At 47.5% G+C, this 27,121-nt stretch overlaps 1 protein-coding gene across 11 annotated transcripts in view; it reads left to right on the top strand.

The window, feature by feature from the left end:
- The window catches only part of AKAP13 (A-kinase anchoring protein 13), a 205,697-nt gene that overhangs the window by 99,662 nt on the left and 78,914 nt on the right, over window positions 1–27,121 (top strand). For 10 of the 11 annotated variants that reach the window (XM_035335274.1, XM_035335269.1, XM_035335270.1 and 7 more), the window contains exons 9-10: window positions 1,307–4,178; window positions 9,059–9,135. In XM_035335274.1, coding sequence (XP_035191165.1) covers window positions 1,307–4,178; window positions 9,059–9,135 — 2,949 coding nt within the window. Of the gene's footprint in view, window positions 1–1,306; window positions 4,179–4,793; window positions 4,966–9,058; window positions 9,136–27,121 lie in introns of those variants that run through there. The other variant, XM_035335279.1, reaches the window with a different exon arrangement.

Here is a 27,121-nt window from a genome sequence, read left to right as displayed (position 1 = left end):
TATTTTTATGAAGAAAGGCAAAAAATACCAGAGGCTTGAAATAGATTCAGCAGTGCTGAATTTTTAGAGGGCCACAAGCACTCGTCACCTGCTGTCAGCGTGTCAGCGTGTCCTCCGAAAGCGTGCAGAGAAATCCAGAGCCTGCCTCGAGAGCCGCGCTCCGCAGAAAATCAAGGAAGCTCGGCGGGGTGTGCGTCCAAGGGCTGAGGTTGCTCGTTAATTTAGCGAGGAGCTTTTTCTCGTATGTGAACGCTGAAATGCAGCAGAGAAGAGGGAAGAAAAAAGATAATATTGAAACAGAGATGATTCTTTTTAAATAAAGGTTTGATTGTATCAGGCTTGGTGGATCCTGGGCAAGGCAGATGTGCTGGAAAGGAAATGCAGAAGAGACAAGCTGAGTGCTTTGCTACTGTTCCACCGTATGGCACTGCTAATTTTAATACGGTGCCGTCATTTTCAGTGTTTTCTTTCCACGTAGGAAATAAATTTCAGCTATTTAATGATGCGTGCATTTCTCAGGAGTGGATTCGATGATGAGTTCAGTCCTAGAAGCAGGAGACAGCTGAGTGGGTTGGGCAGGTGCCCTGTCTGGAGCAGTGTTCAGAGCAAAAGAGGGAAATGGAGCAACGCTGGGCAGAAGCGGGGAGTGCCGTCGGGCAGGGGTCTGAAGTTGTTCTGCAGCAGTGTCAGCTCAGGCCCCGTGGGACCGGGCTGGTACGCATTTGCATTATGTGGTAGATTGAATTCTGCTGTTGACTGAACTCGAGTTTAAGTGCGCTGAAGAACGAAGAGTACAGCAGCTACTCTAGCAATGGCAAAGGTGACAGAGCCAAACTCTTACTGGTGGAGGCAGATGGTGTAGGAAGGGGTTAGAGGGACAAATCTCAGCCTGGGGGGGGTCGGACTGGCTGCTGGGAAAAAATCCTTCACAGGAGGATGGTGCGGACTGAAAGAGGTGGCTCAGAGGGGCGGTGGGGGCTCCGTCACTGGAGGTTTTTGGAACTTGCCAGAGCCTTGTCTGACCTCAGGTAACGTTAGTGATAGTCCAGGTTGAGGTGGGAAGTTGGACTAGATGTCTTCCAGAAGCTTCTTCCAGCCAACAGTCCCGTTGTTCTAACAGTGTCATTGTTGCTGTGTAACAAAACCAGCAGGTAACACGGCCTCGGCACTACGTCTGTAGCTCTGCCCTTCAAGTAGGAGCACAGCAGGAGAAGGAGTCACATGAAACAGGGCTTTGCGTTCACAGGTCTTGTACTCGGTGGATCCAGAGAATAATCATAATTTGTGTTTTTTTGTCTTGTTACAGAGTTTAAGGAAGCAGACGGAGTCTGTACCGGGAGATTCTGGGAATAGCTGCGGCAGCGGGGCAGAGCCAGGTGCTCACCCAGCCACTTCGTGTCACAAACTGGAAGAAATGGCAGGAGAAGGAAGTGAGGAGAGTCCATCTGATGTTGTTCACCTCAACAGCGGGCAGCTCTCCGACCAAGCCCACCAGGAGGACAAGTGCCCCAGTGGGAGCCTGGGAGCTGTCAGTGATGGACCAAACGGCTTGCTGAGTCTGGGGGACGCAGAGAGCCCAGCGTGCTCTTGTGAAAGTAAAAATACCGTGACGTTGGGTAAAAAGGAAGAGGAGGGGCCAGCCTCTGCTGAAGGCTCTGGGGCCGTGTCAGATGAGAACGGCTGCACAGCGAGCCCGTATGCAGGCGTAAACGGGGCCGTAAATCTCCCGTCCTGTGGAAATACAGATGAGGAAGCTGGAATGACATCTGCTGGAGTTGTTCTGGATCAAGCTGGCTTGTGCAGTAAGGATAGCACCCATCAGGAAGCGCAGGCTGCCGAGGAGCGTGCAGCTGAGAGTGCTGTTCCTGGGGTTCAAACTGCAGGCGAAGCCCCGGCCTCCCCGGAGGGCACGGATGTGGCCATGGGCCAGACCGAGTGCAGGAACTGTACCGGGGCGGCTGACAGGGCGCCGGGCCAGCAGCAGGTAGAGGATGGGATGGCTGAGAGCACCGAAAGGAGGACTGCGGGTCCAGAAGAGCGAGTGGCAGCTGAGGAAGAGCCAGCCAGCGCTGCTCAGCCCTTGCTCCATGGTTTTAATGGCACTGACTGTACGGGTGGGGAGGATGCAAACATGGGAGTGGTACTGGCGTGTGACAGTACGAGCACAGGTATTGGCACTGGGGATGTCTCTGTTGATCTTTGCAAGAGTGGTGATAACAAAGAGACTGGAGCAGGCTCACGCACTGATCAGGTAAACGTTGGCCTTTTGGAAAGCCAAGGTGATGCCCGTGTGGAGGAGAGGCAGGATGTCTCCGCGAGCACTGCAGCAGCGTTACCAGCAGCGAACGGGGCGAAGGCTCCTGCGTGTGCACCTGAACGTGGTCTTGTTTTGGAAAGCCAGGACAGCACTACGAGTGGGGGGCAAGAAGGACAGGTGGAAGTGGGTAGCACAGATGGCAAATCCAGCTCGCCCTCCCTGGAGGACAGCGTGGAAACCGATGGCCCTGAAAATGGTGATGGTGGTGGAGCTAACCAAGGCAGCGCAGAACCTGCGTGTGGCCAGGGAAGCGGTGAGATTGCTGAGAGTGCAGGCAAAGCAAGGGAGGGTGGTGAAGCCCAGAAAGAAGAGGCAGTAGGAACTGATACCAGCAGCAGCGGAGATGGAGGAAGCGCAGACTCTGAAAACGGAGCTCAGGAAGTTGCTAGCTGCTGCCCTTCTGTTGATCAAACCGCTGTTAACGATGTCATGGGCGACAGTTTAAAACTGGATGCTGCTCAAGTGGGAGAGCAGGAGCCTGGATCGCTCCCTCTGGAGGATGCAAGCACATGCCTGGCAGAGAAGGCGCCTCCACAAGACGGAGAGGAGGCAGCAGAAAGCCCTCCGGGGCAGGAGGGGCTGAGCAGCGAGGTGAGAGCGCTCGCACCCCATCCCGACGCAGAGCACCCGACGGGAGATGCTGCAGCGGCACTTCCCGGGCAGGAGGCGGCCCTGCGCGGTAATGACCCTGGATTATCTCCATGTGCCAAGGGCGCAGACTGTGCAGAGGATAATTTTGTAGGCACACCCTCTGTAATTCATAATGAAGAATCTAAACAAAAGCAGGAAGTGGCAGCAGCAGCGGCGGCAGGCTCGGCAGAGCTGGCCCCGCCGCGCAGCCAGGAGCATGGCGAGGTAACCGGCGTGCTGGGGGAGCATGCGGGGGTCTCGGGTCCTCCCGAGCATGGCCTCCAGCCTCAGGCAGAAGGAGGCATGGCCGAGCCTGAGCGGGAGGCTTCTGACAGCAGCCGGGAGCAGGTTTTGTCGGAGGAACTGCTTGCCACGGTTGTGAAATCCTCCGCCTGCAGCCCAGGGGGGCCCGCAGCCGGCGTCAGTGCGGGTGCTGGGCTGAAGGAGCCGGTCCCCGAGGAGTCAGCAGGCGAGGCTGGGGCAGCAGGTGCTGGAGAAGGCGCCATGCAAGCAGCCGAGCCACCGGGCGAGTCGCTGGTGGCGGGGAGCAACCCTTGTCCGGACACGGGGCCGCACCAAGAGCATGGTCCCAGCCCGCAGCACATCTCCCCGCGCAGCAGCACCCCCGAATTAAAGGATGCTTTGGAAGTGGAAGCCCCGAGCGTGGCTTTTGAGGCTGAAGAAGCATTACAGATAGCGGCGATGGCCCCCGTCACGGGGTACGAGGAAGAGCAGCCGGATTTGGAGAGCGTCCTTCCCAGGGCAGCGCTGCAGCCCATCGCAGAGGAGCCCACGTGCGACAGCGACTCCAGCACGGACACTGTTTGTCCGGGCAGCGAGGGCAATGCTGCTCCTGCCACAGCCCAGGGGGAGGTCTCGGCACAGCCCGAGGGCAAGCAAAGCCGAGCCGTGTCGGAGTCAGCCCTCTCGCCCTGCTCCTCCGGCTTAAATGCTGTTGAGTCACCAGAGCACGTGGGAGTAAAGAGTTTGGTTTCGGCAGACGATGGCTCCTCTGTGGATAAAGCTCCTAAAATGGTAAAAAGTTTTGATGCCGTCGTGTTTGCAGCGGGGACCCCTTCTTCTCCTGACCTACAAGCAGCAGAAAAAGCGGGGCTCGAGCCCCAGCCTGCAGTGGATGTCGGAGCTGGACTGAATGGAGAGGCAGATTTAAGCTCCTCCGCCAAGAAGACGGACGTCAGCCCAGCACCGCGAGCTGCCGAGCCTGGCACAGGTATGGAAAATCGGGCGGTTTCCTTCTTTGCAGCTTTTCTTTGTCGGGCTGCCCCTAGCACCAGCACAGGAAGGGAAGTGAGTGCATGAGGCCTGCCTTACAGAGGAAGTGTAGGTGTTTGGGGGTGCTTTCTTTTTGCTTTCTTGTCTGAGAAGTTACCTATTAAAGCTTGCAGCCCAAATGGATGTTTCTTGGCTGGCACTGGAGGCAAGGAAAGGACATCCTCTCCTATGAAGCCGTGCAGAAGAATGTCTAGCACGTAAATCCCTTCTGGGGAAGGAATGAATGGGAGGGAGATATTTCGACCGCCGTGTCTTCAAGTTACGTACTTCATTGTGAGCCTCAGGGTTTATTAGCTTAGTGCTAATGTGAGCTATGCCTTCACTTTTCCCCCCTGTATTCTTGCTAGCGTACTGTCAGAGGATACGGCAGCGCTGCCTTACGTTTTCTTTCCTCCTCGACTGGAACAGCTGCCGGTGTCCTTCTGAACTGTGCAAAGCCACGTCCTAATTGGCGGGGTTAGGTCATTTAGAAGAGAGGGCCAGCCCTACCCCCTCTGCCTTTTCCTGTCTGCGAAGCTTTTGTCGGGCAGAGCAGCCGGGGTGTTTTCCAGTGCGCTTGGGCAGGGCCGGAGCTCGCCGGGAGTTTGTTCCCTGCTCGCTGCGGCCGGCTGGAAGCGGGAGCAGCGCTCCCCTGGGAGCAGGGATGCTGTGGGACAGCGGCGCCTCGCTGGGGCCGGCTTAGACCCGGTGCCCGTGCACCACGAGATACCCGAAAACGCCATCAGGTAACGCTGAGAAAGGGGAAACAGACCTGGATAAATTGACTGAGTGGGAAGTGAGTTGGTCGCTGGAGTTAAATCAGAGGTGGATTCGCTCCTGAAGCGTGGAGCTAATCTGATCTTTCTATTCCACCTGTTCCGGCAGCTGTTCAGCACCAGCAGCTGAACTTTTTCAGTTGCCAGTTTTTTCTTTTTGCTATGAGAAAATTACACAGTGCATCCTATTTCACAGCACTGAACAATCAAAAGAAAAAAAAAAAAAAAGAGAAGAAAAATCCTGCCGTGATACAAGTCATGAAGTTGTAAAGGTTTTTCGCTGACTTAATGCTGGGAGCTTTTACCTCATTCTAAATACAGAATAGAGCGATGGCAGAGGATTTGGGCTGCTACGTGATAGCAGAATAACTGGGGGCAGGGGAAAGGTTTGATTTTTGGAGGGGTCACTAGTGGGTGGCTCTGGCAAATCCTTTTTTCTTTGATCTCTCTGAGTTTTCTTTGAGTTCTTTGATTTTTAGAAAGTTTATTTGTCAGGAGATAATCAGTAAACGTTAGTCATTAGTTCGCTAGTAAATAAGTAGAGTGCTTTAAAAGTGGATTAGGAAGCTGTTTTCAGAAAGAAATTTATTTTTGTGCTCCGGCAGATTGACATTTCAATGGGATGGGAGTGGCTGTAAGGCAATACCTGGGAGTGTTAACTCTGGGAGCTTCTTGGCTTTTGCCTCATTATAGCTCAGGTTTTTATCTCTGGCTGGATTCTTGGAGGCACGATGAGTTTTTAGGAAATGGAACAAAACAGCTTAGCAAGTTAGTAGTTGAAGTTAAAAAGTAATAGTAAGGCATCGTTCTGTGTTAGGGCATGGAAAGGGAAAAAGAGGAGGTGATCCTGATACAGGTTTAAAACGCATAACGATTTAGGGTTAAAAGACCTGGGAATACAACCGTTTATTGTCCTGTAAAACAGGATCTAGAACTGTGAGATGGCAGCGATTTGGGACACGGGACTCGTTTGTTGCTGTTAGTGTGTACGTCTCTGCACGTTGATGCCTGCGCTTCGTGTGGCGCGTTCTGTGTGCTCCTGCTGCAGCAGCCTTCAAGGCTTTGTGGGAATTCCTTGTTGCTGTGTCAGTGTCGGGGAGTTTTCCCTGCAGTCTGGGGTTGTACAGAGGATTTTGTGAGTAGTCGGTGCTCCGAATGAATCAAATCTTTTTTTCAAGAGCCGACAGTAGAGCCTTCTCAAAGGAAGTGCAGGTCACGAGGCTGTTTCTCAGAAACACATGTGGTCAGAGGCTTTTATTGTCATGCTAATTTATCAGACATGCAATCAGCTGCTGCTGCTGCTGCCGTTCCTCCAAATCAGAAGTTGAACTCTTTATTTTCTTTTATTTATATTGTGAAATTGCTCTCAAATACATACCGCTTTTTCTCGTCGCATCTTATCAGTTTCAGCCTCACCCCAAAACAGAGACCTCAAAGGGACAAGTTCTTATCCAGATAAACATCTCACGTCTGATCACAAAATTGAAGGAAGGCAATGGATATAGAAGATCCTGGTTTCCTAAGGCAGCTCCTCAAGCCATTAGATTTCAACTCAGAGCTGAGTTAACAGCCGAGTAGTGGGTCCTCCAGTGACGTTATTTGCAGCCGGGCAGAGCTAAGCTCTTTGTTTAACAAGCAGGGAGTTAGGGTTGGAAAGCACGCCACGACGGTAGGCTGGGCATGGAGAGGTAACAGGATGTGTCCCAGCAGCTTGGCTGTGCGGACAGAACTCCTCCAGGTAGATGCAGCTTCTCAACAGCAAGTGACCCTGGCTGCATGGTCGGGGTCAGGCATCTCACATTTACAAATGCCATAACCACTGCTCTTGAACGCTTCTCCTGGGAGAAACTTCCCTGGAGTATCTGCTCGTAGGTCTCAGCCTTTAAAACGAGCCCCCATTGCCAGGTAGAAGCACATCGCCTTATTTGAGTTTTACCACTCCTCACCTCGTGGTGACGTGGCCAGGCACTTCCTATAGTTTCCTTCCCCTTGTGGAGGAGCAGGGTGAATCGATAACGAGTGATGCTAATGACACTGCACTTGTGGTAAGGTGCTCTGTGCCCTAAAGGCCTGTGGTAATATTGTAATACCAGTCTCTAGTTTGGGGTTATGCTTCGGAGCAGCAGTTTATGAATAAGTGACAGAGTGCAAAAAAAGATGCCCTTGTGTTTCACCCTGAGGGCGACGTGGAAGTGAAGCACCCAAGCCTCAGCACACAAACCATGTGTTTGTGCTATTTAAAACTCTTGATTTTTATCTAGCCCGACAATAAAATGAAGGTCTGATCCTGCTAGGACTGAGCTGAAATGCTAATTGCTGACCTTAAAGGGAGCAGTGTTCTTGACACGCTGTTCAGGACATGAAAATGCCACGAGCACCGCCCGGGCTGTGCTTTCAAGGCCATTATCAGGGAGGGGATTGTCATTAGGGTTTCTGCTTCTCAGATGGGGAAGCAGAGACTCTGCCCTAGTAACTCGTGCAGATGCACAGAGGAAATCTCAAGCAGAACTGGGAATCTCCTGATTTTCTTCTGATGCCTACAGCAGCATTTGGCCCGTGGCTTGTTCCTCCAGTTCTTACACTGTCCCGAGTATCGCTGTGTTGCTTCTGTCCCCAGCACACCAGCATTTTCCTTCTTATACCTTGGAACCAATCTCTCAGCTGTCAGAGCACATTTCTCCCCATCATGGCATTGCTGTGACCTCAAGCAGTTCTCCTTGTGACCCTGATTTCTGCTTCTCCAGCAAATGGGACTTTCAGGAGCTCGTAGCGTCACCTCGGATTTCTGAGTCTGCCACTAGCAGCACACAAACGCGTCTAACTGAGACAAAATCGTGCCCATTTGAGGTGGTAACGTTGGGTTATTTTATCAATAGTGCATTGCAAAACCAGATCTCTGTAAAGCCCCAAAGTCAACAACAGATTTAATGCTAATGGAAGGCCATTGGCAGCAGTTGCTGCGGCAGTTTTCCAGTTGAGATGGAGGCATCCTCTTGCAAAATCCCCGCCTTGAACGGGAAAACTCGCTGCAAACACGCATCTCCCTTTAGAAGGCGATGACATTCCTGGGGTGTTGGGTTTTAGGAGAAAATGAGAGTGAGCGGGATCAGAGCAGGGCTTTGGCCCTAACACAGCCACTCTCCAGCTTTGACCTCTGTGCTCCTCTACGCTGGGCTGCGTGGCCATGGCGTGGGCATGGCACTGCCACAAGCCCCTGGGGAAAAATAAATGAGTTTGCTCAACAAACTGCTTTGCGGACAGTAATCCTGTCATTGAAGCATCATTTTCTTTACGTTAATTCCTGGTGTTCAAGGGTGTTGTGAGAGCTGTTGGCTTAGGGGAAAAAGATTTTGACAGCTTTGATGTTCGTGCCAAGGAAAGGTACACAGAAGGGAACCCCTGGGGAGCGGCAACTGATGAAAGTTTTCATGGTTTTGCTGGGCAGAGAAAGCAGAAGGGACAGAGCATTTGTACCACTGCGGTGGTGAGGAGGGGGAAATCAGCCGGGGCTTTGTAAAGTCCACCAGAGGAGGCTTGGCCTTCCTAGTCCCGGCACCAAACCAGCATCCCGAAGGCAGGGCTGAATTTTAGAAGCTTGTGATTTTTTCAGCAGTGAAAATATCAGTGGAGAAGGCAAGGCTCATTTTGTGCATTCTCTTCCGATTATGGTGAGAAGAAAAAGAGCAAAAACTTTGATTCTTTAGCTGGAGGGATGGGAGCCAAATGAATACATGGGCAAATACACGCAGATGTGCTCAGCCTCACCTAGAGCCTCCCAGGAGCAGCCCAGCCGCACGTTTTTCCCTGGGCTTGCTGCTGTTTCATAGTTTCCTTCAGCCCAGACACGATAGTTGTTAAAACTAATAACAAACAAGCAGCAAAGTCGGGAATGAAACCAGATGTCGGGAGTAAAATGGACTTGTTGAAGGGGTTTGGTTTTCTTTTTTTTTTCTTTTTTCTTTTTTCTTTTTTTTTTGAGACTGGTTTGAATAAACAGAAAAATCTCAGCAGCACCGAGCGAAGTTTGTTTTAAATTGCCTGTGCAAACCTTCTGTTTTCACAGGGAAGTTGGAAATGAAAACTGAAGATGAGGTGGATTTTATGAAAGATCCCAGAGACAGCGCAGCTTGCGAGGAAGCGGTGAGTGTCATTTATGCTTTGTTACCTGCTATTTTTAATGTGCTTTTTAAAGAAGTGCCGCCACTGCGGGACACGGCCACCTAAACTGCTGGTTTCCTTCTGCAGCCTTTTGCAAGGCTGAAAGTTGTTGCTCGTTGTGACGCTTTGTTTCAGCATTTTAAATATAGTGTGGGCTTTTTTAGCTCTTGCATTTCTAAAACGCTCCAGATTAAGCCACGTTTGGGTTGTGAAACACAGATTGGCCCGAAAGGTTCCTCATGAGGCAGCGCTGAACAAGGATTTGTATGAATAAGGTCATTATCCAAACTGAAGTGAGCAGTGAGACGACGTACAGGGATCAAACACGAGGGAAACCCCCAAATTCCTCACAGGGGGGAAGCCATAGGAAAAGGCCAAGCCAGAGATGTGAAATGAGTTGTGTTGGTTTTGTTACCATTCCCCCGACCCCTCTGCTTTGCCATTTCTAGGCACCGTCTGCGATAAAAAATGTAAATACCGAGCTCGACAGGAATGTACTTTTGGTTTAAAACACGCCTAGTGTGTGATGTGCTTTATCAGGAGCTGAGGTTTTTGGTCTCACCGTTCTGAGCTGGATTTGCTTTTGCTCCTGGGCTTTATATATAGTTTCTTGTTCCTGAAAAAGAGTGTTTTGTAAATGCTAGCTTGCTCGGAGCCTGTGTGCGTGCACGTTGCCGCTGAGCAGCTGTGTTTGTGTGTTAGCTTGCCATTATGAAGCTGTTAAAAGAAAAAAAAATACTGGGGAGATGAGTTAACATTACAGGGTGGAGCACCAAAAACTTTGCTCATCCCACAGTAAAGCTCTTTAGGCAGAAGAACAGTCTTGCCAAAGCTTGTAATAAAATCAGGTTTATTTTGTTTTTAACAAGTTAAGGCTTAATTTCTGTAGCTGTTTGCCCAATGAGTTACCCGGGGACTGGAGCTAATAGCTTTTCAAGGTAAAATCCGTGCTGTTTGATATGTCTTTTGTTACTGGCATGCGTGAGCATTAAGATGCTGATGTTATTTTACTGACCCTTTATTAGAGATCATTTTCACCACTAATACTTAGGTACCATACAGTAAGATATATTTAGAAGATACAAATTAGGACACTCCCTGTCCTCTTATTATATCAGTTTATTTCCAGCTGCTTGCTTCTCAAACAAGAAAAAAAAAAAAAAAGTAAAGAAACCTTGAATTTGGCTTCCATTTTGCATGTTTTACAGGCATTTGGAGACTGTGTGTGTGCTTTCTTCTCTTCTTCCTCTCCACCTCCCCACCCCATCAAACACCTCTTTAGAAATCTGGCTTTTCTGTTGCAGGAATGGGAGTGTCAGGGGAATGGAAAGTTTGCTGCAGGACTGACAGGGTTTCCTGTTGCTACGTTCAACAGAAACAAAATAACAACTGCACTATATTAAGGCCATTAAAAAAAATGGTGCAAGGCTTATAAATAGAGCTTAATTCACACATCTAGGTTGAGCAGGGAGCTGGCCAGTGAAAAAGCAATCATGAAAAGTGCATCTCCTGCCCTGTCCTGTCTCTGCTTTATTTAGCGCTGACTTTTTTGTAGCCAGAAGTCTTTCAGGTGCTCATTGCCTTCTCATTACCGAGCCATTTTGTGGTTAGTAAAAGTGGTTTTCTGAGCTTGTTGCAAATAGAAGTGTTGTTACTTGCAGCTGGTCAGGAGCTGCAGGTATTCAGCAGCCCTACCCCTGTTCTCAGGAACTCGGGAAAAGCTGCCTGGCAACTGCAGTAACCCCTGGTTTGTGGCTGGGAGGTTTGCACAACGCTGTTTATTAATTCGCAATGTGGAAAGCTGTTTGTACACACAGGCTATTTAAAAAAAATAAAAACAAGAAATTGGAACCTAACAAGTTCCAATACTGCCTGTGTAGTGGAATCGGGCTGAATAACGATAAGATCAAACACACTGGAAAGAGAAGGGGGAAAATTCCTTCTTGTGAGTTGGTTTCCGAGGACCGGGGGTTATCTGGACCCTTGATGCCAAAAGCGTGCCCCAGTGTAACACGTAGAGGATACACGTGCTGGGCCTGAGCGAGGTTCTCGTGCATGTCACGGAAAAGCTGCAGCTGAAAAGTGTTTAGGAAAATAATGGTTTGTAGGGTTGTAAACACTGAAAAGAAAATAATGGAAAAATGGTTTTTCCAATTAAAATGGGGTTTTAAAGTGTCTGTTTGTTAAATCACCAGAATGTTTTCTCAGAGGTTGGATTTATTCAGCTATAGAAGTTCTGTACCAACAATTCCCCAAGTCCCTTTCATGCTGAGCAAGTGCTCGTCCTGCCAGAGACTCCACCAGTTCTTATCGAGCTCTTTGGGGGGGCATCTGGAGCAGAGCCGGGGTGACAACTTGATGTGATCCATTAAAATTAGACTTTAGAGTTTTTTAAATTGAATAACTTAAGATCCTTGACGTTAATGAGAGATCTGATTTAACTTTTACATACTGTGATATTCAGAGTAATTCAGGAATGGGGCCTGGTTAAACAGCAACGTGAGATGAGCTGTACCCTGCTGTTCTTTTCTTCTTGTGGTGATGGCAGAGAGCAGGTACGATTCATTACTTGCTGAATCTTTGTCTTCACGTAGCAGATGGATAACGTTGCACTTCTGGGTTCATCTGATGGCTTTGGTAGTCTAAGGCTGTGGCTGAGAAATTGTAGCTGGAAGAAAACAGAAACAGTTCACTGGGAAATGGCCTTCTCTTTGTAGTAATTGCATTACTTGGATCTTATTGAGTTTTGTGCTTCCTAGCTCTGACACATGAATTAGTTTTTAAATGAACATCTGTATTTCCAGAAGTTGCAGCCGAACAGAAAAGCATGTCATTTCCTGGTATCTTCACCGAGAACAAAGCTTGAACAAAATTTGCAGTTTCATCTCCACACTCATCTAAGTACTGCAGTAACATGTCAGCGAGGTCAGTTTCTGGAGGAAAGCTTGCAGTATTTTCAGTAATGATTTGGAAGATGGAAGTGTGTTTATAAGACTTTCAGATGACATCAGGATGGGAGGGGTTGCAGGCACTTGGGAGAGCAGGGTTAGAGTTCAAAGTGACCTTAAGAAACCAGAGAGTGTGTCCAGATAAGAGAAGAAGTCTTGCTTGCAGAGAAGAAATCAAAATGCGCATTTACCAAGTCAGGATTGCCGGAGAGTGATGCACAGAAAACAACTGAGGATTTTAGTGGACCACAAATTAAGCATGAATCATCAGTGAGAGGTGATTGCAAAAGAGTCAGATCTTGTTTTGGGTTACTCTGAAGGAGTGTCATCCATGAGACGGGGAGGTGACTTACTCATGCGTGGCGCTGCGGAGACCTTGTCGGTGTCATCAAATCCAGTTGTGAGTGTCCTGCTCCGAGGCGGATGCAGGCGTGCTGGAAGGTGTCCAGAAGGAAGCAACAAGAAAAGATTAAGAAACGTGAGAAGAGGTTGAAAGAACTAATTTTGTTCAGTGTAACAAAAAGAAAACTGTTGTGCAATCCAGCAGGCTTCCAACATGTAATAGTGGTTATTAAAGCCCTAGATTCCCGTGGCAGTTTAATTTACTGATTTGCTAATTTGCCAGGATGACTGAGGCTGGATATTGAAAAAACTTCCTGCTATCATCATGAAACTGTTGCAAGACCACCTAGGGAGGGTATAAAACCTCCTTCCCTGGAAGTTGTGGATAAGACAGATGACCTTCAGCTGGGGCAGAGCCTAGGTCTGTTGCTGTCCAATGCTTTTGATTTGTAGGTCCCTAGGTTTTGTGGGTGGTGTTATATTTTTTTACCCTTTCTTTTCCATGCAAGGTTCCTGTATGCTTCGCGTGCATGCACTGCATGTGTGTGAGCTTGCTCTGCTTCATTGCCTTCCCTGGCCCTTGCAGAGGGACCTGCAGGTGGGTTTGGAGACCTGGGGCCAGCCCCACACACTCCTCCTGAGCTCCTGTGCCGTGGATTTCAGTTGTACAGCTAAAACGTCTGAGGACCTTCTCTAAAGGCTCCATGCCAGGGTTTCAGGAGCTGAGCAAGGTTTTCCCTGTGCCTACCTGGTGGAGGTAGAAAGAGGCGATGGGATGGACTGGGTGGCAGAGGGCCTGTGGGGATAGAGACCCGCACGGGAGGGAGGTGTTGGGATGGGCAGTGAGTGAGAAGGGTCCCCAGGTCTGGCCTTCCCCCAGCTCTGGTCTTTCATCCCTGTTGTCAGCAGATGAGTGGAGGCAGTCACGGACACGGTGTCCCGTGTCACCTCCCCCTAGTGGCTGCTGCTCAGAGAGGCAGAGAGCCTGGTGCTGGAGTGAAGATGGGAGGAGATGCTTTGTGGCTCAAAAATGCCAAAACCTGGTGGTGGCCCAAGGCAAGGGGGCATTACAGTTCTTCAGGCTCCACTTTAGATTTACTTTCTGAAGAAACAATTTCTTGAACAACCTGCTCAAAGTGAGAAAACACCAAAATTTCGGTGCCTGTGTGCACCAAAGCCAGCTTACTCCACATGTGCATACATCTCTCCATACCATGTGATGGTCCACGATCGTGTGGTTGCATTTTCCACAGGCTCTGCAGAACAGCTTGGGAAGCCTCCCAGCGGCGTGGGGAATTTCAGACCGAGTAGCTGAGGTGTCAGAAACAAATCAAACCAGGGTGCCGTGGTGGAAAGTGCAGCCCTAACAATAGGCTGTGTCCCAGCCCTGCCTCTTTAAAATCACTTGTGTAACTCTCTCTTTGTAAATATTGTACTGTAACTAGAGTAAACATGGAAAAACCCAGCCAAAAAGGAGCCTGCCCGAAGCCTGGCATCGGTGCTGGAGGGTGACACATGACTGCACCGGTCAGGGCCTTGGGCTGCCCATCCGTAGGGCCCTTTCTCACACCCACTGGCATCCTGTGCATGCCCCTGGGGGCTCCCAGCAGAGGGATGGGAGAGGGCTGGGAGGAAATAGTGTCAGATGCTCAGCCCCTGCTGCATTCATGGCTCTGCAGAAGAGCTCGCCCGTTGCTGCGGGCTGCTTCTGGTGGCTGCTCCACGCGTTGCTGTGTAAGCTGTTGAGTCCATGGCACATGCTGTGGAGAGCTAGAAAAAAAGCAGGGGGGAAAAAAAGCAATTCAAACCAGCCTGGGATTATTGTTGGCCTTTACCATTACTCATGCTTTGAAATCTACAGCAGGAAGGCATTTATACAACCATCGTGGCAGCTTTTTTGTCCTACACTGAGTTTCTCTGGGAGCTGCAACTCCGACTTCTTTTTCTCCTGAATGCTGCTAATCCTCGGCTCAAGACGGTCGCTTCCGAGTTCAGGCGCAGGATTCACGGATGTTAGTGAGAAAAGCAGGGGGGCAGACGACGAGCCAAATCCCCGACTCGGTGCAGAGATGCTGCTCTCAGCTGTGGCTCGCAGTGAGGCAGATGAACGCGCTGCGGCCCCGGGGCTCCTGGGGATGGAAGCGATCTGGAGATGGTGAGGTTCTTCTCTTCCCCGACACCTTCCCCTTCGGTCACTGCAGGGTCTCCATTATTTCACAAGTCTGAAAAAAAAAAAATGGAGCTAAAGGATCCCCATCATAGAAAATCCTGGGTTTGGAGTATGACTTTTTTATGCAGTCATGAAGGTACGGATACATAAAACAATGGATGTACAAGACACCATGGCAAAGTAATGCTGGCGTTGAATATTGTGCCACGAGGAGGGAAATACTGCGCCGGTTTTGAATGGTTCAATCTCGTGTATCGTATGGATTCTTTTATTTGTGTTTGAAATCCCTGAAGTTTTGTGGTGTAACTGTTGTATGGTAGACATGGCAACCACACACCAAATTCCTAGTCTAAATATAGAGGGAATTAAGATGATAACATAGGGAACCAAATGTGGACTTTTCAATGGAGACTGCATTTTTATGACAAATGGGTACCTTGGTGTATCGCGTCACTGGGTTTTTACCCTTCTGAACGAACCTACCCTGCTCCAGTGCTGATATTTTGGAAGTTGGAGTTGACACCCTACAATGTAGAGAAGCCAGCATGTACATTTTTCTGTAGCCTTATCCTTTTTGCACTTCACTGGTACTTACAGTGCCTGAGAGGAAAACCTCCCTAGCCAAGAACTGTTAATACAAGAAATAGGTTTTTAATTCTATTATCGTGCATTTCTTCTGGGATCTGGCGAGGAGTCGTGGTCTGGTGCTTCAGTTCTCTTGCCATCCTCCCCTAGTAGCTGTCCCTCGTAGCAAGTTTTCTAGGTGTAGTTCTTCAGGATTTGGGAAAGCTTTCTGTGGTGGTTTGTGCCAAATCCAGAAAATCCCCTGTGAGGTGAACGACAGCAAGAAGTGACTCGTGGAGGGAGAAAGCCCCCGGGGACTGCTGGGGCAGGGTTGCTGGAGGCCACCATGGTTCGTCATCCGCTGCCTTAACTCAAGTGTTTGGGTGGCCTTGGACTAACCATATGTGTAGGAAAGGGATTCCTTCCAATGTTTTGCTCTGATGGAAGAGCCATATGTGTGACGTGGGGCTTAGAAGATGAGGCTAAACAAGTTGAGACTGTAGGAACAACAGTGCAGGCTTTGAGGGCTGAAGATAGTTATTTTTTTGAGTAACGTGCTGTAGGAGAGGGTGAGCACTCAGTTGTTTGAAGTTTTCCATGAAGAACTGGATGTCCTACTGAGCGATAAGCTCTAAATGATCTGCCAACCCAGGCTGGCTGGCCTGTTATGCTGGAGGCTCGTATGGGCTCACATGCTGTCTCCTGCCGTTAGGATCCCTCTCAAAAGAAGAACCCGAGCAGTGCAGCGAGAGGGACAGCAGTCTGAGAGATGAGCAGGGCTCTTGGCTGCAGATGGAGAATTGCAGTCCCCGGCAGTCCCCAGGCACAGCATTTTTGACTTAATCTTCCAGCAAAGGTTGAAAACAATGCTGTGAAGAACAGGGTAAAGGACAAAGGAGAGGGAATTGTATTCGAAGCTAGAATGCTGATTAGAAAGAATACTTCTGTTAAGTATTTCCATTCAGGCAGTGTGAATCGTTATGAAAACATATTTGGCTTTTTACCCAGCATGGTTAAAACTCTTTCCATGGAAACATGGAATCAAAACGCAGTTAGCTCTGCAGTAGTTGCACAGATTCCCGTCTGTTATCATTTTCGGTCTTTTTTTCCCCACCCTTTTTAGGTGGGTCATCATCTCTCCTATTCTTTTCAAGCAGAGGTGGAAATCTCAGATTCTTTTCCTCCAGCATCTGTGCTGTTACTGCTTTGTATCACGTGTACGTCTTGGTGAGGCCCCGAGTGGCTCGGCTGTGTCGCAGGCTGTTGTTCAAACACCAGGTGAAATACAAGCCTCAGTGATACTAAATGTTTGTCTTTCCAGGCAGCGTCCTTGCTCGTGTCGAGCAGATTCACTGCTCTCTGGCTTTGTCGGCGACGTCTTTCCTGCTGCTTTCTGCCTCGTCTACAGGCATGGTCTACGTGTGCTCCGTGGTGCAGAGTGATTTAGTGGCAGTGTGATTTAGTGGCGATGGAGAGGGCTTGAAGCTTGGGACTGTGAAACCAGAATAGATGGATTAGAATATCTTGGGTCTCTACAGAAGTGCTGGTATCCAAGCATAGGATACCTAAAATGAAAGCACTTCCCTGGTATGGAAGGAACTGGGCAGAGCAGAGTCAGCGTGTGAAACCCCAGGGACGGAGCGATGCGTTTGTGTCATGTCTGGCCATAGCCAGCCACAGCTGGCCTCACTGTCAGGGCAGCAAAATCACCAAAGCTTTCAAGGAAATGAAACTCAAATTTTGGCAGAATACTTGTGTTTGTCATCAGTCACACAGAAGAAGAGGTGATGTCTTCAAGTGCAGGTGCTGTGAAAAGCATTCGCAGTAGCAACTTTTCTGTCAAGACCCCAGAGCAGGTGGGTGTCAGGGATGAGACGAGAGGTCCTCGCTGCCACTCACCTCCTTCCGTCACCAGTTTATTGTTTTACTACTGTGGGCTGTATTTTGGACTTCTGCTTTGGAATAACCCCAATGTGGAGGCTGGAACAAGAATGTGACAGGGTTTTGCAATCGTTTAATAAAATATACTTTATCAGCTGTATTGGAATTAGCAGAGAAGAACAAATTCTAAACCAGGCTTTCTTCTGTGTTTGCTCTCTGCCAGCTAACAAGGTTCTTGTCCTTCCACTTTCTCATTCTGCTTCATTTATGGATTAAATTTCTACCTATATAAACATGTATTTGATGTCACCATCTTTTTGATTTTCTCTTAAGCACTGGTGAACATAACTACCCCCTCCCTTCTTGCATACTGCCTTTATCGTCTTAGTGCCAGCAATGTACTCAGCGAAAATGAAGGCAGTAGCTGTGCCCAAGAGGCTAGTCCAACAGATAGAGCCAATATTTCTGGGTTATCTTGTTTGCTTTCTCTTCTGTTTGTGCTGCTAAAGTCAGAGTAATTGTTGCTAGCTTGTATTTAACCCGAGTTAACACTGCTCTCGTTTCAGATCTGGAAAAGGACTGATGCTTGGCTTATGACTGTGTCAGCCTAGTTAGATAATGCTTCTGCCTTGATTTATACCCTGATACCGTGACAGCCACAGTAATAGTAGTTTCACCGTATTTATGCACTTAGTTCTGTGGGGGCACATTCTCCATGCAGGAAGCACAGCACCTTTGTCAAATACCGTGCGCCTCCCTGTCCTGAAGCATTTCTACCTTCTGTGCTGCTATGGGAGCACTAACATGGGTCTGCAAGTACCTTGGCACTAGGGCTGCCCAGCTCATTGACCAGCTGAACGCCTTCCCCCTTCCTTTACATCGCCTTCCAGCTGGTGAGATAAGAGGCAGGAACGTGAAGCCTCGCCCTTGCTAACTCATTAGTCTGAGCCCTGGTACTGAGTCTGCTTAGCATCAAGCGACTTGTTTTTCTTCTGTCTGAGACTGTACTTACCTCCATAAATCACAAGCAGATCATAATCCTAACTTACTTGACACTGAACTTTTGCTTAGTTTCTTAACACAGCTGGACACACTGAATGCCCAAAAGTGGTTGGGAGGCCTTTTGTTTCCAAAATACACATTTTCAAAGGCTGGAGGTGCAGTTCTCATGTTGGTTTCGATCCGAGGTCTTGTTCTTGGGAATTCAGAAATCTCTTCTGCCTCTCCAAAATGTTACCCAGCAGATTGCAGTGATTCTTACCAAAGACATGGACAGGCTGATAAAGTCTGCTGAAATAACTGACGTGTTTCTTGGTACTCTGTTTCACCATGTGTATATGTATGTCTAAGATATAATAGCTATTCATTTAACTCTTTGGCTATAACATGGAGGAGGAGGTGGGCGTGTTTTAACTTCAAATGCGTATATGTGAGGGGTAAGCAAAGAGCAGTGATAAATCATTCTGAGCCTTTTAAGGGAGTAGGAGCTTACACCTTTTCCAAATATTCCCACTTGTAGATGCCAGAAGGGAGCTATTTACTATAAAGACTGGGGTCATGTGGTATTAAGAAGGGGAGGGGAGAGAGGATGCTGAAAAAAAATAAATAAAAATTCAGTCCTCGGTTTTGATTGACTGGGATGCTTTTGCCTACAGTTGACCAAGGTGTCTACAAGAATGCCCTGGGTGCCCTCACTTGTGGTGGCTTTGGACAGGCTCCTGGCTTGTCCCTGCCCATGGCAGTGCTGGCAGTAGGGGTTTAGCTGGTATGGTGGGAATGGTGCCTTCATTTTGGGCTGCAGTCCTTTTCTGCCTTTCTGCAGATTCTGAAAGGGGCTTTAGGGTGTTTTACAAATGATGGTTTTAACTGCATTGTGGGGATTCATGGAGAGAAACCTCTAAAGGCTGTTTGTTAATAGCCAGATATCTGGGGACAGTGTTAGATTTGCTTGTCGGGGCTTGTTTATTACTTGTTTTCTGTCTTTGGGAAGCTGAGGTTTACTTCTTATGTCAGAAATGATGCAAAAGGCACCCAGAACAGTGTACATGAATCCTCTGTCTTTGTTATAAATCTAAGTATATAGACTAAATAAATAACTTCTTTCTGGGCTCGAAATCCTTACAGTACACCAGACAACAAAAATTTGCGTTTTGGAGTAGCTCCTAGAATTCTTTAATGCTGAAATATCTCCTCTGCTTGAGAACCTGGGGCTCTCCCTCCCGTAGATAAGCGATGGCTGTTTGAACTGGCTTTGCTTCTGACTGCTCTTTTGGGCAAGGGTTGGCATTATTCAGTCTATACCCACCGGGACGCTGGGAGTGTGTGGCAGCAAAATAAGAAGTTTTGAAGGTAAGGCTAAACAAGTACTCTCTTTGTTAAAAGAATGAGGGGGGGAAAGTCTGTGCTCTCAGGATTGCCTTTGTCGACTCTCAGCAGTTTGAATCTACGCTGAGAAATGATTTTTAGAGCAATTTAGAAGCTTCTTAAGTTGTTTTCTAGAGAATTTTATACAGAAATGCACCGTTTCGAGTAGCAGTTGAATTAAATGTTTAAAAATAGGATATTTTGGTTTGTTTTAGATTTTTTTTTAGGTAAGCATTAATCTCCCAAGGAAAGTACATTCTGTTTTTATGCATGTCTTCTTATGAGCAATGTATGTTCCCTGACTGGCAAGTAGTGCTGTCTGGCGCACTGAATACCTTTTGGCAGGTTGGCTCTTAAAATATATAGTGTGTTATCTTCTACGGAGGATGCCGGTAAATGTCTGGATCCCATACTGATTTAGCAGAAGGGGAGGCAGAACAAGTCTGGGTTTTATTGTGGAGCACTGCTGGAAGTGGAAGGGGAGCCAAGGAGATGGGCAGCAGCGCATGCTGCGGGTGTGGGTTTAGCTCCCTGGTGCAGCGCAGAAAGCAGAGGAGAGCTAATATTTAGGTAAATAAGTGAAATAATGCAGATTATGGGATCTGCAGATCTGGGAGCTGTATTTCCTTTATCTCATGTTTGAGGGTGATGACCAGGAACAGACCCGTGTATCTTTTTAACTCGGGACACATTCTGACTTTTCTTGCCCCAAACTCCCAGGGAAGGGGAGAGAACGGGGCACTGACTGCAGCCACTAAACAGAGACAAAAGTCAGGAAAGGAGCCCAGCTAATATTTTCTTCCAGTCTTACCGATTGACCTAGCCAAAAAAAGCATAAAATAACAACAGCTGTTGAAAAAGTCTAAACCGTTTGCCTGTACCAACAGATGTTTCTATAAGCCATTGATTTTTAGGTTGTCCTGGCTTAAATACAGTACGGGATGAAAAGGGTCAAAAGGGTAAAATACATCTAGGAGAGATTTCTCTACTTAGGAGAACTTTATAAGCTGTCAGTGAAGCTGTAAACAAAGTTACACTAAAATATATAATATCTTTTAGTTTAAGTTGTGTCTTTTTGCTTGTTACTGGCTGCTTGGGTTAACAAAGAAAATATTTTTCTTTCAATAGCTTTCAGATCTTTTGCTGGGTATTTTTTCTTATGCGTCTGCATTAAATAAGCCCATTTAACAAAACCTGATCCTCTTATAAACATGGAATAATGACAGTATCCCACATATGGCTTTCATTAATTTTTGCATGTTTTGAAGTTGCCTTTTTTTCTCCTGAAGGCTAACTTCAGAAACAGCGGAGATTAATGCTGCATAATAGCCAAAATGACTAGCTGAGCAGTCAGCAGTTCTAACTTTGGATAGAAAGGGTTTCTAGTTAAAATTCTTTAACCATTTCATACTGGAGGGGACATTTTTCTGTGCAGAGTCTGGCCTCCTCCCAGTTGCAGTTACTGGTTTGCATCGATTGAGTCAGCCCTGCTGATTATCTGCAAGCTTTTTGCTTCTAAGTCCATAAATGTTTTGGATTGCAGCCTTCCGAGAGCTGCCGAACATTTCCCCCTTTTTTTCCCAAGAAAACAGGCCCAACCCCTTCCGTGCTGTTGCAGGCGAGGAGTTTCAGGTGTTCCATTTTATTCCAGAACAAGCTGCCCGGTTATCTGTGGCACCACAACCTCAACAGCTGCTGAGATAGCCCCGGTCTGTAGGATACCTTGGGCCATCACAGGGCACCCAAATATAAGGAATGCTGTTGGTTGACGTTTTAGTCCCCAGTTACCCTTGCCCATTGCATTAGGCTTATTTATTTCTCTGTTGATGAAACCTATTAAATGTATGGAAGCACAGCTCCTCCGACAGGTGGGGAATAAGAGAAGGGAACACAAAACCCCAGTGACTAAAGTTTTCCTGTACCACCTGTATTGATGTGATGTTCAGAATGCTTGCAAGGGTACTCCCTACCTTTATTTGAGAAGAGAGAAATGGCAGGGTTCAGATCCATTATTCCCGTTAGGAATTATACCTGCAACAACAAATGTTGCTGTAAAGGGGTCTTTGACAAGCCAGTAGAAGAAATGTAGCAGATGTTAGTTTATAACCGAATAAATAGTGTATTATTTTTCTGGAACGATGTCAGTAGTTGAGAAAATTCCTCACTAATGACTATGTTTCAACATATTTGGCTGTTAACTATACCTGTGTTTTATGTCCTGAAATTCCTTTAGGAACATTTTCTAAAACTGAGTTAAAAAGGAGAACATACCTAGGATGTGCTGCAGCAGCTGTGCTTTTGACGGTGTCTGAACGGAGCAGGCTTTTTTCTTCATGGACTCAGTGACTCCTTACCCTTGCATACCCATCTTCAGACCAGAGAGATAAAAGTGGGGTAAAAAATTGTAAAACAGGTTTCTTCCGCAGGGTTAACATTCTTTCCTGGGCTTGTGCTGTAAAGACATGTTTGTTTAATATTCTTTACAGAGGACTACCAGGGAAACGGATAAAACAGTGAGCAAATTAATACTCATGTGGTCCTAAAACAGACCTCCCAGGCGGGAGTTGGAACCCAAATGCCTCCTCTCAACGTTTGCGTTGGATTTTATTTCAAGTTTCCAAACACATGGGGAGAGGGTATGAAAATACTGGTTGGATGGAAGCGTAGGTAGGAGGGGGAGCTGGAGTGTCTGTTATTGCTGGGGAGAGAGGGTCCCAGCCGCAGCCAGAGCATCTCAGTTACCGGTCAGGTCTGAGCTCCTCCTTCCCACAAAGCAAACAGAAAAGTTGGAAGGGCAAAACAAATCCCACAGTGTCTTCTAGCCCCTGCCTGCAGCAGCAGCCAAGTGAAAAACTGACCTGGAAATATGGTGGGTGCCTTCATACTGAGCTTTGCTTTCCCACTGCTTTCCCTACCAGGTTGTTAGTTACAAGATGAAAGAATAGATAACCTTTTCCTTTTTCACGGAGTACCCAGCCCAGACAATACATGGATCGTGTGGGCTTCCCAGGGCTGAATCCTAGAGACTTCAATTAAAAGGGAAAAGAAACAAAAAAACAAAAAGAAATTAAAAAAAGGAGGGAAGCTGAATCATTTTCTGGCATGATTTATTCATTTGAATGACCCTTCGCTGCTTTTCAATTAGATTACAGTGCCTTAAACTGGAACCATAAAAGAATGGTAAAAGTTGAATAATTTCCTCAGCTAGAGATGTGTCATTTTTACATTGTCTGTTAATTTTACTCACCGATACCGTACGTCATTTTTGTTGGGCTTTATCCGCCAATTCATCTCTGTAATCTGCTATCCTGTCTCTGTTTATAGCTCTAAATGCATAGCTCTTTGGATAGAAGCACCCACCAGGCGTATCCTTGACCCGATCTCTTGTTAGGGCGAGGCTGGGGCAGTGGCTGCCTGCCCCTGTGCCGTGCCCACAGCAGCGGGCATCGAGCCCTTCTCTGGGAAGCTGATGTGGTGTTTCCGGCACTCCATAAATACCAGGCAGGCTGTTTTCCTGAGCAAAACTCATCCTAACCTTAAACTGCAAGGCTTCGCTCTTTCTGGAATTTATTGTTATGATAGAAAGGAGCCCATGTTTTTGTTGTTGTCAGTCAGTCCTTTCAAGTACCATGGGTTTATCCCAGTGATGTCGGAATATACTTTTTTATTATGCATGTTATGAAAATGAAAAATTCCTTTGAGTTTGGAATTTGTCAACTTTATAGGTATTGAAACATCCCATTCATCCTGCATTTGAGGCAGATATACTCCAACTCCTCTGTGGGGTGAGTTACCAGACTTTGCTTGTTTGGGTATCATGGATTGAGCAGGCCTTCAAATATTTGGTGGATGGCCTGTGCAAACCAATTTGAAGTGACTTGCATAATGTTTACAATGACTTGAAAACTCCTATAAGTATACAATTTACTATTTTAAACGTTTGTTTACACCATTACCTTTCCAGATGCCAGAAATCATAGTCTTGCCTTCAGAGCTTCAGAGGCTGGAATCCCCAGAGCCTTGCATCACGACCAGCATTGCTGAGAGCTGCAGGGGTCTTAGTTTGTATCTGGGGGTTCCCCACTGGGAGCAAATCCTGTAATAACTCTGTTTTCTGTTGTTTTCTTTTAGCTGACTTTTTGTAGGTATTTCCAGGGACTAAACCCCTAAGCCACAAATTCTCATTTTGGAGTGAGTTTGGTGATGGCGGGCCATGCGCTGGGCTGCTGGGATGGCAGCATAGATAATTTCTCATTGTGAGAGTGTACAATTCACACGTTAGTTAGCCAAAACAGAAAAACATGAAGCAAAATTGAAGCTGAACTAATGCAAGCAGCAGAGGAGATCGCCATCACTGCTGACAACCACTAGGGCTCATGCTCTGGTGGGACATCGCGGGGCTGCGGGGCTGCAGGGGCACGGGTTCGTTTTGGGAGGCTGGTTTGCAGCTGCAGGTCATAATTCAGGTGCTCCCTGACAACCTTTTGGGGTTCCTCGCTTGTCCACTCATGTTTTCCCTTCCTTGTTTTCAGGATGCTGGAATTCACAGGGAAATACAAAATGTCCAGGGTTTGACAGCGAGAAGTATTTCTCTCAACGCTCGTAACACCCTGTATAAATATCTGTTGCATTGCCCAAGATCCCACAGCACTTCAGCCAGCCAGACATCTCCATTTGCAGTTATTTTTGGTAAAGACAGAACTATATGTTTGAAACTGATGTCAGATCAGCTGAGAGGTTGCTAATCTCATGCGTGGGATGTGTTTCTCCTGTAACCATTTGGGAGCAATAAGATGGGCAGTTTACTTCCTCTGAAAGGATGTTCAGGCATGCTCTGTGGCAGACAAAAGCCTCGGCATTTTTCTGAAGGTTGCTTGCACAATAGAAATTCCTGAGAAATGTGCACCAAGTCTCTGAGAAATATTAGAAAAGTGAAGGTCAGGAAATGGCTGAAGGTCTCTCAAGGTGTTTTTGTATTTTCTCAAACCACGCGCTCCGTGTATCCATATGTCTGACAGCTTTCCAAGTCCTCCTCATTCCTTCTTCGTGGCTCTTAAACTGTTTATTAGACAGCTCTGTCTTTGAGCTTGAACACAGGCTGCAGCTGTGTGATGGTTTGTTTGGATACAGAATTCAGCTCGGTTGTGTTCTCCCAAAGTACGCTGTGGCGAGATGTCCCTCTCCAGACCTCAGCTTGAAGATCTGAATGATTTAAAAGGGGAAAGCTGTAGGAGAGTCAGAGGTGCCTAGGTTGGAGAATCGGGCTTGTTTTGGTGCTGCAGATTTGCCCAAGCATTTTGTTGGGCTACAGCAGCACAGCACTTGCCATGGAGAGGATCTGTGTGATGGCTGATTGCAGGTGACCATCCTCAACTCTCTTCCTGCCACCTCTTCCTCATAGACAAGTCCAAAATCACAGCTATCCTTTGGGGGCTACCCAATGAAGAGGATGCTGCTTGTTGGGGCAAAAGTGGCTCGTGCTGCACCCACAGGGATACAGCCCTGGTCCAAAATGCCACTGCAGCGATGGAAATGGACAGGCTGGGCAGGAGTGGGTTTTTCAACCCTCCTCTATGTCTTGCAATCCCCTTGCAAGAATGCAGAAATGCATTATTTAACTTAACCTTTACCAAAGTCTTCAGCGTGGGTGCTCACTGGCGCTCAGCAGCTGCCTGCTCACCTTCCAAACCCGTGCTGGAGCATCAGCCTGGGTTCCTGCGTGGGCGGGTGCTGCCCCGCTGCCCGGCAGACACAATGGATGTGCGTTCCCATCCGGACTGGATGCTCTCCTCTTACAGTCTTTGCAGTATTAGAGTGCAGATTTCCTTTGCCTTATTTAGTTTTGGAAAAAAAGGGGTTTGTTTTGTCTATCCGTGCAAGTGCCAGAAACTGAATTTTTAAATCACTTTCCAAAGAGCCGATTTCTTTTAAGAAAAGAGCAATTTAAATTGTAATTATTCTCTTTTGCTGTCTGACAAATTTATTATCTCCTACGTTTAGTGCCCAAAAGTGGGTTTTGACTTGCTTAAGAGAGGGAGAATTTTTTCCTTTCATGTGCTGCTCCATTAGTTCCTATCAGAGCCGCAGTTTAAAATGTTAATATGCCTCAGTATTTCTGCAGATTGCATCATTTTCAGTGTTTCATAACTATATGGCAAAAGTAATTCGAAACAGATAACAATAGTGCTGTCTGTTTCAGAATAACCATGATTTCCTTGTCATTAAGAGGTCTGTTAGTGGGGAGAGGAGGAGGAGTTTTATCTGGATGAGTTACAGATCATATGGTGCAATTGAGTGCCTTTTTTTTTTTTTTCTTTTTCTTTTCCTTCCCTTGAAATCCGCAGCACTGGACTTCGGTTTGGATATGAAACGATTGGATAGTTTCAAACTCCTGTCTGCACAAAGCGGCTCAGCGCTTCCAGATGGTTTCAATAAGGAGCCCAGAACTGTCGCATCAGCAGCCGATGGCCCGGCTGCCGCTCGCGTCTCCTCTCCATTTTGAGTAACTCGTAGAAAAGGAGAGCGGAAAGAATTATTTACTTGTGGAGTTTCTGTTGTTTTTAATCTTTATCTCCTGATTGTCTGGTGCATTGTGCTTCTGAGCCTATATTATATGTAAACATGCATATGGTATTCAGGAGATTGCCGTAAATAGATGGACAAAAGGGACTGGAAACCTTTGTTCTGCTTCGTCCAGGCTGAGCCTGTGTTCTGTGTCCCCTCTGCGTGCCCGGGTGTCCATGCAGCAGTGTGCAAGGCAGGATTTCTAGCGTGGAACAATGCAGCAAAAGCCCCACCTAACGCGGGAAGGGAGGGATGGTCTCCCAAGTGGGAGTGTGTCTGGCACATTATCTGCTATTTGTTTATATTATGGTGGTGGTTTTTTTTCTTTTTTTTTTCTTTTTTCTTTTTTTTTTTTCCTTTTCTTTCCCCCAGCAGTCAAGTCTGGAAATTAAGATGAGATGGACTTGGGGTGTCTGTAGTCGTCACTGGCCTCCTGATCTTGGCTGTGAGTCAGGAACATAACCACAGAAAAAACTCTTGGAACAAATTAGGGATTTGGAAGCTTAAATTTGAAAAGAGAGGAGAGGGAAGGGGATTTTTTTACTGGTTTGTTTGGTTTTTTGTTGGTTGTTTCTCTCTGTGGCTAAAGGTGTAGAGGAGTCCAAACAGATCAGTTGGCATTAGCCTCTTAATCTTCACCAGATCAAAACACGGTAATTAGGGAGGGAGGCAGGTCACCCTGAGTCACAGGCTGGGCATGGGCGCGCACCGCGTCCTGGGAGTCGCCCTGCCCGGCAGCTCCCCTGGCCAGCGCTCGCCACCCGCCTGCACCGTGCACCTCGAGTTGCTGTTCCCTTCTGCCCCGTGACAGCCTGTGCTGGGTAACCTGTGGCTTTGGGCCACACAGAGGTGCTCCTGCAGAGCTCAGGAAAACTGTCCTCCTCTTTTTAACTTCCTGCTGTGAAGCATCTCTCCCAGTGCGTCTCCCCCACCTCCTTTGGCTAGACATTTCTCGTTTCTCCTTACCTTTAGGAAGGGTAAGTGTGCGTGCAGCCACAACAGACTGAGTGGTGATGCGGCTACAAGACTAACTTCTCTCAGCGTTTCCATGAAAAATGCCCCGTGGCAGTCAGTAGTGATGCTCAGTTGCAATCTCCTCTGCAAGGCAGGTATCTCTTGAGCCCCATGAGCTGAA

The sequence above is a fragment of the Oxyura jamaicensis genome, chromosome 10 (genome assembly GCF_011077185.1).
Source record: "Oxyura jamaicensis isolate SHBP4307 breed ruddy duck chromosome 10, BPBGC_Ojam_1.0, whole genome shotgun sequence".
Taxonomy (NCBI): Eukaryota; Metazoa; Chordata; class Aves; order Anseriformes; family Anatidae; genus Oxyura; species Oxyura jamaicensis.
Note: the sequence above shows the minus strand (reverse complement) of the source record. Positions and strands in the feature narration are given on the sequence as shown.